We start from the raw sequence: 12,885 nt of genomic DNA, 5'->3' as shown, positions 1-12,885 counted from the left end.
TGCATTAAAGAACCCCTAATGTCAGCACCCAAGATGCATGGAATGGCAACAGCAGCCCTCAGTGAGGGGTTTCTTTTGCCTGTTACAGTATCTCATTATCTGTCATGTGATGTTTAGAGTCCTTGTTTCTGAAATAATCAGGACCCTTTATTGCACAAAAGCAAAGAGTATTCTGATTTGGGATAGGAACTGAACTTATCAAAAGAAATAGAAAAGTACATACAAGATCAGACAGAAAGCCGAGGTAGCACAGTAGCCTTGTTTCCCTCATGAGGATTGGTGTGGTCAAGCAGCACAAGGCAAAGTGAAAGGACGACAAGGATATTTCTCCCCTTCTGGCAATTTACAGTTTGAGGACTTTGAGCTAGAAACTGTGTTTTCTATGCAGTATTCCAGAATCTGTATGGTCATATTTTGAACCTAGGCAGACACTGGTCATCCGTTACATCTGATTACACAAAAAATTCCCAGTTTCCTAAAGAGACACATTGGCATTGCAGTTTCTTCCCCTGCTGAGAGAAATCAGTGAGATATGGAAGAGTGATGGTCTTGCTAATGGTCTAGATTCCCAAAGGAGGAGTTAATGCTCGGTCAGTGCTGGGTTCAGCTAGCCAGCAGCTGGCTTCAAGATGGCAGCGCTGACAAGAATGTCATCACCACGCATTTTTCAAAAGACCTCTTGGAAGGATGTGGTCTTTTCTATTGGAAGCTACTTGACCGTAGAATTACAGCTTGTCCATTCAAATGTCATTCCTTCACCCTGCTGATGAGCCCACTTAGGGGTACAACTTCAGCAATAGATGTTTGGATTAAGAGGCTTTGAGAATAGCCATAGAACTTGTGGATGAAGCATGAGATTTCCTGGCCAAAGATTTTTCTGATGGCAGGCACAGTATTCAGTCCTGAAACAAGAGCCTCTCCAGTAATGAGGCCAAAGTTAGTTATCTGGCTGGAGCAGCTTACAGGTTCACTCATTTATTGCTGGCCTGTGGCAGTTCTTGATTGCACTGATTAAGAGAAAATTGTGGAGACAGAAATATCAACTTTTTTTCTTTTACTGGCTAGGTTTCAGTCTCAGGCACATGCCACAGTTAGAAGAGCTGTGAGTCCCACAAAGGCTCTGTGTGTTGGAGAATGTAGCAATAAGCTCTAAATCTGTGCTGTTTCGAGATTCGAGACACTGAAATCAGAAGGAGTTGTGGAGAAGCAGACTGAGCTATGAAGCAACTCATATGAGCAGCAATTCCAGAAATGCAGAGGTAGTAGGCAAAGAATTTAGATTTTTCAAGATGCAGAAAGAAATACAAGTCAAAATGAGACAACAAAGATAAATATTTGTTAAGGATGGCAAGGCAAGTGAAGCACGTTCTGTGACGGACACCACCACAGCAAATAAGCTGTCACTAAGCTATAAGTAGTAGACAATATGCTGGTATTACATACAAGGTTCTTCTGATACACCATTATGAAAAAGATAGACAGAACATCAGCAGATCAAAGATAGAACTCCTATTTCATTTTTTTCTGATTTTCTTTCCATGCCCATTGCTGATTTCTTTGTTGCTATTTGAGTTTTAAAGCCTGTATGTACTGCATTTAGTTCCTGTGTCCATAGCTGTGTTGATTAAGGTCTTCCTTTTGAAAACAAAACAAAGAATATTTGCTGTGCTTCAGACCACAGGATTCTCTTGGAAAAAGTAAGACCAACTTTCTAAATAGGTTTTGTTCAAGAAGTTGGTCTAAGGAAAATGAAACCTTACATTTCTTCAGGAAGAAGATAATGTGTTCATAAACAGTTCTTTTTTTTTTTCTTCCAAATTCTTTTAACTATTAATGCCTGATGTGCTGTTTCATCCATTAGTCTTCACAGAATTATTATAAGTCCAGCATCTCCTCTATCTAGACTAGTATGATGTAGCTTATTTTCCATCCTCATTACCAGTGATATAAACATTAGACCATTTTCCCCTTTGCATGTGTTTGGGGAGCACGTATTAACTTGTAATATATTTTGTATTAACAGCATATTTTGCCTTCTGTTTAAATCCTGCTGCCTTTGCAGTTCTTCACACTGCCTTTGCTGTTCTTCACAGTTAACTCTCATCTCTGTTGCAGCACTGTTCACCACTTTTCTGCAATCATTCACGTATGTATATTAAAGTCTTCACTAGCCCTTTGCCCAACCTCCAAAAATAGCCTATGGGTTTTCACAGCTGATTTTTCCCCCACTGGCAAAACTGACAACTAGGTCCTCTTGTGTCTCTGTGTATTGACCAGTCACTTGTTAAGACCTTCAGTGACGGCTTCCTTTCTTTTATGAGGGGTCTGTTGAGAAATTCAGATGGAGTGGACATACCTGATCTCCCTAGCTTCATTTTCAGTGTGTGATCTAGAAATTCTCATCTGTGCTATAAGAACTTCATAGCTTGCCATATGGATATACTGATCTGAAGTGCCCTGTATCTCCAAGGAATACTTTCTAAAAGTTAGCATCGTATTTGTGACCTTCCATTCCTCCAGTGCTAAGGCAGCTTTAAGTGAAAAAAACATACATAAAGTACAGCTAAAGGTTCAGCCATTTCATCCTTGAGTTTCTTTAGAACTCAGGAATGAATACCATCTGTCCTGTCATTTCATTTCAAAACCTTTTATAGTTGGATTTGAGACAGATGCTCCACCATGCCTCCTCCATTAAAAATTTCGTCATGAGAACTTTCTGAAACTCCTCTACAAGGTTTTTTTTTTTAAAAAAAAAGATTTTATTTTCCTGAAATCTGCTCTGAACACTGATTTTCTATCATAATCATCTTTCGTCCCAAAGGACTGTTTGGTAGGGCCTCCTAGTTCTTACGTTTATGGAAGTTATTAATCCATGTATTTTTTCAACGTGTCCTGCTCGTATTTTTCCCTGCTGCATATTGCTGCATCTGGTTGTCAAAGTGAGAGTTTCTTCTGTTTTACAGGTTTGGAAATAACTTCCACTTTTTTTAACTATGCAAACTACTGTGGCCTTTTCTGAACATTTTTTTTTTTCTTTGATCACTTGCTGGATCCTCCCAGCACTGCTTCTTTTGGTGTCCACAGATGGGCATTATCTGAAGCTCCTGATCTTACATACCACACTTTTTAAAGCTTCAATCAAAGGTAGTGATTCCATATGCTCTTTTCCATGCCTTTCATCTGTATTCAGCACCCTTCTTATCAGAAGGGCAATGTACTATTCAAAAAATTACTGATTATCTTTGGTCACTGCATCATTCCCACTGAGAATTCAAGGGAGGCAATGGGGAGTTTCTACAGGAAAACCTAACAGAAGATGCAAAGAATAATACCAGCATAGTCTCAGCTACATCATCCTGTCAAAGAGAATTGTATGGATATGGAAGAGTATTATAGAGTGCATATGGAGATAAGGACAAAGGTTCTCTGGAAATGCAAAAGCTGTACTAAAGAGCACACAGCGCAGCTTTGGGTTTTCGAAGCCTTTAGACCTTAATACCCTACTTCAGTATGAAACATTTTGAGTTACCTTTAGCTACCTTATTTCCATGCTTTCATGAATATTTAGCGTGCCATGTACCATGGTAATGGGCTGAAACCATTTTTTATCTGACATCTATACAAGTGACTATTTTTCCCATTTTTCAGAACTTTTGCTGGACAGTAGATGTAAAAAAAAAATCTGAACCATGCTCTTTATAGCACCTACTCTCTAGACATGAAGTAACTGTCAGCACTGGGCTTTCAAGTTGTACTAAAAGGATTTTTTTTAACGTTATCTCAACAAATTAAATGGAGCATATTAGTTTAGCTGTGGAACCTTCAGTTTTCCATGTGGAAATACTGTTAGACAACTAGAGATGTTATTCATTATATATTCATGCCAAGTTTGAGTAAAAATCTGGGAAGACCATGAAACAGTGTAATTGGTGCTGTTAACTCTACAGCTAATAAAGTATCAGGAGCAGGTGTTCTTTAAAAACACCTCCTTTTTGCAGGAATCTTAACTCTCTGTATGTGAGATCATTCCAAAATTGTTCTTGGTGTTTCACGAGCTCTGTCCTTTATAACAAGTCACTTATACTGGGGCCAAGGGGAGAGGGAAGGAAAGTGGGGAACATCAGGACAGACATGCCTCTGAGCACGTCTGTCCAACAGCCTTCCTGATATGGACAGCAGGATATTTCCTAACGCTTATTTCTCAGCTAACAAAAGGCAAACCTTCAAAACCTCTGATTCAATAGGGTGGTTTTGTTTGTTTTTTTTTGAGGGGGGGGTTGGATGGAAATCCAGGTATAGCCAATTTCAGCACTAAAACTATAAGATTTTTAACTCTGAAGGTGATACAGGCAAATACCAGCATAGGGGGAAAACATCAACTGTGACTAAAGGTAGTGTGTATGACAGAGCATGATGTAAAGAAAAAAGATCCTCTAAATTCCAGAAGCTTAGAGTACATCACTGGGAGAAGGCTCCCTCCCTCTCAGGCATAACAAATACAACAATAATCATGTACAACATTTTATTACAAAATTGTTTAAAAAAGTAATACAATGAATATACTACAAAATATAAGATCAGCTATTAAGCTACCTCCTTTATTTTACTTAGCTAAAAAAAAAAACAAACACCTGGCTATCATTCACTGAATTTCAACAAAACCATTAAATATGCAGAAACATTCCACAACTTTTTTCTTTTAAAACTGAACTGTAGCAGCACTCAGCTACTACTTACTTTAGAAATAGAGGTCTCCCTACAAAGAACCACATTACCTATACACAATCTGTACAGATTTTTATACTGAAGCTAACAATGAGCTGCACTTGAGTTCACATTCTTAGCAAAATATTGGATTTTGAGCATAAATCTTTACAGCAGGGCATTCATTTACTCCTCATCCTCTTCTTCTTCTTCCTCTTCCTCATCTTCCTCCTCCTCCTCCTCTTCTTCTGGTTCTGCTTTCTTCTTTGATCCTGCAGGCCTACCTGGGCCCTTTTTTCCTGCATCACTCTTGCTCTTGGCACGATACGCTGCAATATCCTGCAAGAAAGATGCTGCTTAGTTGCTGGTGATGGAACTCTGACAACAGTCATGTACTAGCACAATAATTTAATGCTGCAGTCTATGTGGAGGAGCGGGTTTTCAACCTTAGGACTTAGTTTTCACCTTCTGGTGAGAGAACATACATTAATCCACACAGTTCTATGAATTTTACAAACACAGTGCCTTGGAACATGATTGCATGTTTTTCCAAGTAGGTGACCCATTTTTCTGGAAGGAAAGCACTTATAAAATCCTTAGATATATAAAAAAACCACCTTCAGTCTTACAAGGGTTCCTTGCCATACTTTTCCACGCATGTGGAAGCCTAGAATTGTGAACTATAAGCAGGTTAGGGGCAAAACAGAAGTCACATTTACCAGGACTTCTGCAACGCTAATGACTGTTGCATTATTCTCACGGTACCTTTTCATACTTCTCCTTTAGTTTTGCAGCCTTCTGTTCATAGGGCTGCTTGTCTTTGGCCGACTGTTCAGACCACATTTCACCCAACTTCTTTGCCGTGTCTCCGATAGACAAGCCAGGATGGTCGTTTTTGATTTTTGGACGGTGTTCAGAACAGAAAAGGAAGAAAGCAGATCTGAAACAAGAAATGGCGTTTAAGCAAGTAAGAGGCTAGCTGAATGTATGCTGTGGGGTTTTTTTAATCCCAAAAACACTCACGGTGGTCTTTTAGGAGCGTTGGGGTCCTTCTTCTTTCCCTTCTTCTCCCCTTTGGGAGGAACGTAATTCTTCATCTCCCTGTCATAGCGAGCTTTGTCTCCCTTGGCCATCTCCTCGAACTTGCCTTTCTCCTTGCTGGACATCGTCTGCAGACACACGCAAAGGAGAGGCGTGGGGGGCGGGATCAGACGGAGCCCCGCCGCCCCCTCGGCCGCTCGGCAGCCGCCCTTCCACCGGGCTCACCTTCCACCGCTCCGAGCACTTCCGCGAGAACTCGGCGAAGTTGACTGACGAGTCCGGGTGCTTCTTCTTGTGCTCCTCGCGGCACGTCTGCACGAAGTACGCGTACGAGGACATCTTGCCCCGCGGCTTGTTGGGGTCGCCCTTGCCCATGGCGAGCTCGGCGGCGGGTCCTTGCGCAGGAGGGCGGGAGCGGCGCGGTGAGGGCGGCGCTACTACCGGGCGGGCCCCGCCGCGCTCCCGCCCCTCGCCCACCGCTCCGCCCGCCCCGCCCGGGGCCGGCCCTGCCCTGCCCTGCCCCGCCGCCGCCCGCCCGCTCTCCGCCGAGCCCCGCGCTCCCGCCCGCTCCCTGCCCTCCGTGCCGCCCCGCCGCCCTCCCCGCGGCCCGGCCCCTCCCGCCCGGCCCCGCCGCCGGCCCCGCGCCGCCCGCCCCGCGCGCCGCCCGCTAGCTCGCTCCTCCGCCCGCCTCGGTCCCTCCCGGCCGCGCTCCTCAAGAACCCGGCGGCGGCCGCGGGGCCTTGCCTGGCTGAGGGGGTTTAGCGTTGGCGACGCGGGCCCTGCTCCCTGCGCGGCTCCTGCGGACTGGTTTGCCGGCGGCGCACTTACAGCCTCTTGTTTTCCACAGCCCCTACCCGCCACAGCAACTTGAGCCGCCGCTCCTCGGAGCCCGCCCACCGCCTCCCATTGGTCGCCGCGCCGGTTCAAACTGCCTGCGGCCCCGCCCGGCCCGGCTCCGGCCGCCGCGGATTCGCTCGCCTCGCTGTGACGTCACGGCCGCAGCAGCTCCGCGGTTAGGTCGCGCGCGGGGAGTCGTTAGCTCTCATACTCGCTGGAACCGGTTGGGGTGAGGAGAGCGGGGGGGCGGGGCCAAGAGCGCCGGGCGGCGATTGGTGGAGAGGGACGGTTTAAAAAACCGCGGGGACGGCTGCCATTCGCCGCCGGGATCCGCGCGCGCTGTGATTGGGCGGAGCGGGATGCTGCAGCGTGGTTTAAATATACAATGCCGGGTAGAGCGCAAAAGGAGGGGAGTTGAGGCCTGAGCGGCGCGTTGTTCCTCTCGGCGTGGTGAAGCTCGGTCCTGCTGCTCGCGCGGGGTCCGTGAAGGGGAACGCTGTGTGCTCCCTCCGTCCCCGCGAGGAGGGCGGCAGGTAGAGGGCTGGAGAGGCTCCACTGAGCGCTAGTGGTCGTAGGGGAAGCGCCGGGGGAACGCGGCCCCTCGTGTCCGGGAAACCTCCCCTTCTGGAGCGAGGGCGGCTGTTCCGCTGCGGTTCGCTCCACTGCTCTGCCATTGAGGTCCTGTCGATAGTGGTTTCCTTCTGCCCATCTCTCGCTCCCCGGTTAGCATCCCTCCAGATGAGTGTGCCTGAAATTACAGCGCTTCCCAATGCTCCTGCTTCTTCCAAGTGCAGTTGCAGTGCTCCTGTAGTGTAGCTCCAGTGCTCCACTTGTGCTTACTAAGGGTGCACTGATCTCTTTTAACAGCTAAAATAATAACAGCTTTTAAACTGGAACAGGAAAAGACTCTGACCTATCCTGTGCACGGGCCAGTTGTGGGCATAAGATTGATGTGTCTGACCCTATGTCCGAAGTCCTTTCTTTTCCAGATCTGCTCAGCATTAGAAGCATTGAATGAGCAGCATTTATCAGGCTCAGTCCTTCAAGCTCATCTTTCTTCATTCTAACAAAGACACATTTCCACAGAATGTTGCTAATATGGGAACAAATGCCTCCTCTGTCCCTCTTGTGTATTAATCTTTATTTGTTTGCTCAAAATGAAGCCCTGAAAGGCAGTGTGAACTGGAAGAAGTTGCCCAGAACCCTCTTTAAAGGAGTGTGGTTGGGCGGCGAATTGGCAGAGCTGTGCAGAGGTGTGTGTTCCCTTGGCAGATGTCAAAGCCTGTCAGAAGCTGCTTATCTGAGCTCTTATAGCACCTAACTTCTGTGGCCATTCCTTTTAATAGCATGTAAGCTACAAACAAAGCTTCCGCTTATCTTCTAAAATAAACATTTATGCAGGGAATGTCCTGTGTTCCAGTATTTTATTGCTGTAAACCAACCCATTACCTCTCAGTAGTGAAATAATGCTGTCAGTTCTGTAGCGGTGAACTCAGTGAAGGCCTAGAGCCACTTTGTGAGGAGTGCTTTATTTCTTTATGTGTGGCCTTTACAAATGGTTTTACTTCAAGTATTACTTGGAAAGCGTGACTTTGTTTAGTGAATTAAGCTGCCAGATGGTTACTCATTTATTTTGTGGTGATCCACCTGCATATGACAGTTTATTGCAGAGTGTTTTCTGGTTAATGAAGACATTTTGTAGCAGATCCTAGAATACTGATATATGCAGAATGAATCATCATACAACCATTAGTAGGTCTGATGAAGAAAAAAAAAAAGTTATTTGCCAGACATGCCCAGAACTCTCCATATCAGGCCATTCAAATGAGAACAAAGTAATATTGCCTCCCGCATGTTTTACAGCTATACGAAAATGTAAGATTAACTTCATCAAAATCAGTTCTACTTTTGATTCCTCACAAATGCAATTAATAAGACAATGAATTGCTACACCAACTTTTGGGAAACGGTTCTCCAAATTCCGGTGCTTCTAACATACTGTATCATGAACTCAGGGAGCGTGTTGCTGAAAAGTAACCAGGACAGTTACATCAGAGACAATTTCTAGCAGTGGAAAGCGGAGAAGAATATTTCAAATCTTACCTTAAAAATAAAATATTCTGGCAGTTCTTAAACAAAACAAAATATCTATGTAAGATATGTTTAATTCTTTCTCTTAATATTAGTATTACAAGTTCATGTAAAAACAAGACTTTGGAACAGTCGCTGGAAATTATCAGATATGATTGCAGTGAAATTTTTTCTATTGAATTGTTTTTTCTTGTCTACTCTTAAGAAAATGGTTGTAGAAAAGCAGGTAGGGTGAGAAAGTGCCATTACTGGCATGGGAAAAATGAGACCTGCCTGTCTTTCAAATGATTTAATCAAACAGATAAAAGAAGCTGTTTCAAGTTTTGCTCTGCATTCTTCTTAAAACATCCTTTGCCTAGATTATCTTCTCTGAAAAAGAAAGCTTTTGTGCAATTAAATATAAACATGGAAGGTTACATCATGCTATGTCATATAACACAGGGCAGCATGACAAACCAAACAGTTGTAGTCTTTAACATCTGTCCATCCTTCAACAAGGAAGGCAGTATTGAAAATTTTCCATGCTTGAATATGATACTGGAAGCTTTCTGCAGCAGTGCTGATGCTGAAAGCTCCACACAAGAATACTGCTTTTCAAAAAGTTGTCAGTTCCAAAACTGTCTTTCTACAGAACCATCATACTTGGAAAAGCGTTTCTCTGTGTGCTCAGTTCCACAATAAGCTGTCACTCTTTTTTCATTATACCATACTGTTCCTTGTCAGACAAAACCACAAATTCTGTCCCAAGAGATTCCGTCGCTGCTACTTTTCTAAAGCAGTGATCTATGCAGTATTGACTTTGGTCAGTCCGTGTGGTTAATTTATGGATGACAGTTGTGGGTAAGAAGCACAAACTCCAGAACTTCAGGCTTACTTTTAGTTGAATAATTCAGCTCATGAAATGACTGTAAAGTTTTATAGGTCCCTGTTTTCAAGCCATTTTGTGTTTCTAATCTGCTCCACAATTGCAATTTTGAGTGCTATTGTTAACTTCACTTAATCTTCAGTAAACTGTTTGCAGAAAGATAAGCAGTGCAGTGCTTAGAAAGATTGGGTAGAAAGAGAAAAAAAGAACAATGGGCCAAGAGTTGGTTACAGAACTGAGAAATTGGTTTAAAGAAAGTGTATGGTGGATAACAAAATGAGCAAGGAGAGTCTCATAGTCAAGAGTATAATGTAATACTCCTAGCTTCCGAGACCACTGCCTTCAGCCTTTTTTAATATTGTTATTAGGGAATAAAGTGATGAAAACCTCTTCTTTGAATCTTAATTAATGTTTCAATCAACATATCTGTTCTGCTTGGAACAGATGTGGTTCAGGTGAGGGAACTGCAGACCCAATTGCATGACCAAAACTCAGACCAAGCTTTTATTGTGGTGTAAGCGTATATACGATGGCAGTGTCAGTTTAAATTCATTCCTCTGTATGAAGTGGGCCTACTCTTCCCAGAGACTCTGCTATTACCTGAATTCCTGTATGGAGTGCACCATAACGTAGCATTAATAGCAGTGAAAGTGGAAAGAAATCATTCTTGATTAATTGCAGTCTGCAGCTGAAATGGTTTCTCTTACAGACATGAGAAGTCACTGTTTACCGGATGAATAATGAGAGTGAGTTATAACCACTCATGCTTTTAATATCCCCTAACTAACTTCACAAATAGCAATGCAACCTGTTGAAAGGCAAAGCAAATTTAGCTTTAAATTATCAGAATTTTTTTGTTGTAGGAAACTGAAAGTTTAAAATCCAAGACATTAAAAGCATTTAAATAGGTCACTGCTTTAGGAGTCCATTTCTACTGTGAGTTACAAGGCCTACAGACAACAACTGTTTTTGGGCCTATTTCATGAGTGTCTCTTGTGCTTGATGTGGGAGCTGTAGGATTAAAAGCAAAATGTACGACAACCTAAGCTGTTGCTTACCTAAACTCAAAGCAGCACTCCATTTGCTTTAGTGTTTGAAATATAAGCAGTTCTTTTCTTTGTACTTTGGACTACTGCAGTTATATACGTTTTTTATCTAAAGTTCTCCAAGCTGTTGTGTCTGTCAATAGGGAATTATGTTTAAAGTATCAGATATTAGAACTTTTCTTTTTTTTTTTTTTTTTTTTTTTTTGCAGTGGGTACAGCACGGACACGGTATATATTTTATAAAAATGAAACATATTTACTCTCTAAACATTACCATTTTATTACATGTGCTACTATAAAGCCTGCATAACCAGTTAAGCAGCTCGTAGGCAAACAGTGGCCTTGGTACACCAGGCTGTTTTACTCTGAAAGTTCAGTGACTTGTTTTGACTTTGTGCTGTGTACCAAATACTTAAAACAAAGACAGCCTGCATTACACACTACCAGGGACAGCTGCAGAGCAGAGTGAAACTGAAATGGTCACATGATAGGAAATAAACACAACAAATCTCTCTTGGTACTGATGCAGATAATATTAGGAACACCAGCTGTTCCTGGTCACAGTAAATGTTATATTTTAGCGAACTTTTTCAATCTTAATCTGAATTTCATTTACCTATTTACACTCAAAGAAATACTCAACTCATGTAATATTTTTCCCATTTGGATCTTAATATACTTCCTTATGTTTTTCTATGTTGTTCATCTCTTTTTAGAATATGAGAAAATAGCTTTCTTTTCCCTTCTTCATTCGTTATTTTCACAGGCAGTATAAAGGGGCTTCAAACTGTGATGTTATAAATGTCAGCACCAAATTGGTTTAAATGGGTAAAAAAACATTTTGTTCCTTCTGCCCCTACCTCTCCACTTCCCAAAATCTTCATAAACATGGACTTCTTTATGTAATTACTGCAACCAAATGTTGCATCATTTGGAGGCCATTAGTTCCAGGATATTTTTACCTCTGCACAGGAAGACAAAGGGATGGATTGTGTCTGGCCCTGGAGGTGTGATATGCAGGAAAGGGATTTGAAGAGGCTCTCATCCCAGTCCTGCTCCTGAGGAGTCAAAGCACCTGTGTGAGAGTAGCCACTAATGTTCATGCTGCCAAAAAGAAGCACGTGACAACTGATGACGGTTTACAAATGTTGAAACTTCTACAGAATGTTTTGTTTATACCTTTTCCATTCAGAAACACTATATTCTTCTGAGCGCAAGAAACTTGCAAGCAAACTGAACTTGACAGCAAAAATTGTTTTCTACTTAATTGCTGTTCTTAAATCTTTTAGGAAAGAAAAGAATACAGGGAGCTGACAGAGATGTATACTGCGGGCCACGGGAGGAAGAAGGAATCTGCATTCTTCTGTCTCCTGCAGCCAGTAGAGAGAAGTGGCTGCAAACAGCCCGATTCCTGGTAAGAAATGTAATACTCATAAGCTCAGTGGCATTGTGTCCAAGTAGTAAAGAAATAGGAATTAACTAAAATGGTCATGTGAAGTACATCCTGGTACGAAAATCATTTTTGGACAAGGAAATACCACTGTGAGTCCTTCTACATCAAATAACTAATTAGTTCAGGACAAGAGTGTGCCTTTGAAGGTAGTCTCCTGATGGAATTTTATTTACCATGCTTTCCTTCCAATACTGAACACTGGTATAAATCTTTGAGAGAATCCATTTTGATGCAAGACTTTTTACTACTCGATCAAACATGCTGCAGTTCATTAGCTTGATTGCTGAGCAGTTTTTACATTTTATATTAATAATTAGCATTTCTGTTTTAATTATCGTAATGTATACAAATATTAAAAGCATAATACCCACCTTTCAACTTTTCCAGCATTAAAAAGAAAAATATGTAAAGATACAATTCATTTTGGAACAGACTTTGATGATACACTATGAATGTAGATAACCACAGCTGCTTAAGAGGTAAAGAGTTGCAGTATTACTTTTGCTAATTCTGACATGAATTACAAGATCATGTAAAAATCTGCTCAGTCACTTGTGGAGAGAGGTAAGGTCTTTTTTAGTGCCTGTGGATGGTTGTAACAGCAGAATGAGGTCTCACCTGTGCTTATCAATAAGTATTAAAAACCAAACACGTAGATAAAAAGCCTTTAAACCCCCTTGTATCTGTTTAAACATCATAATGTTGAAACTAAAGGGTGAGAGTCACCTTTTCTTTGTGGTTATGTTGTATTTTTGTTTGTTTTGTTTTAGAAAATATTGATTTGATTTCAAACTTATCTTTGCAACTGTAAGGCTGGAAGCTTTATGACTATGAAAGCTGAGACTAAC

The 12,885-nt window shown here is 42.2% G+C and overlaps 1 protein-coding gene across 2 annotated transcripts; it reads right to left on the bottom strand.

Moving 5' to 3' along the window:
- Window positions 1-4,508: 4,508 nt before the first annotated feature.
- Window positions 4,509-6,633, bottom strand: HMGB2 (high mobility group box 2). Of its 2 annotated transcripts, none has more exons than XM_052682340.1 (5): window positions 6,490-6,633; window positions 5,971-6,140; window positions 5,728-5,873; window positions 5,470-5,644; window positions 4,509-5,043 (listed from the first exon to the last, which is right to left on the bottom strand). In XM_052682340.1, exons 2-5 carry the CDS (start codon window positions 6,118-6,120, stop codon window positions 4,891-4,893), a joined length of 624 nt encoding a protein of 207 aa, XP_052538300.1. In that variant the 5' UTR covers window positions 6,121-6,140; window positions 6,490-6,633; the 3' UTR covers window positions 4,509-4,890. The 2 variants fall into 2 exon arrangements, with proteins under 2 accessions (XP_052538300.1, XP_052538302.1); XM_052682342.1 differs by having other exon boundaries at window positions 6,574-6,596.
- Between the last annotated feature and the right edge of the window lie 6,252 nt (window positions 6,634-12,885).

This window comes from Tympanuchus pallidicinctus, unplaced genomic scaffold (genome assembly GCF_026119805.1).
Source record: "Tympanuchus pallidicinctus isolate F22 unplaced genomic scaffold, pur_lepc_1.0 scaffold2, whole genome shotgun sequence".
Taxonomy (NCBI): Eukaryota; Metazoa; Chordata; class Aves; order Galliformes; family Phasianidae; genus Tympanuchus; species Tympanuchus pallidicinctus.
Note: the sequence above shows the minus strand (reverse complement) of the source record. Positions and strands in the feature narration are given on the sequence as shown.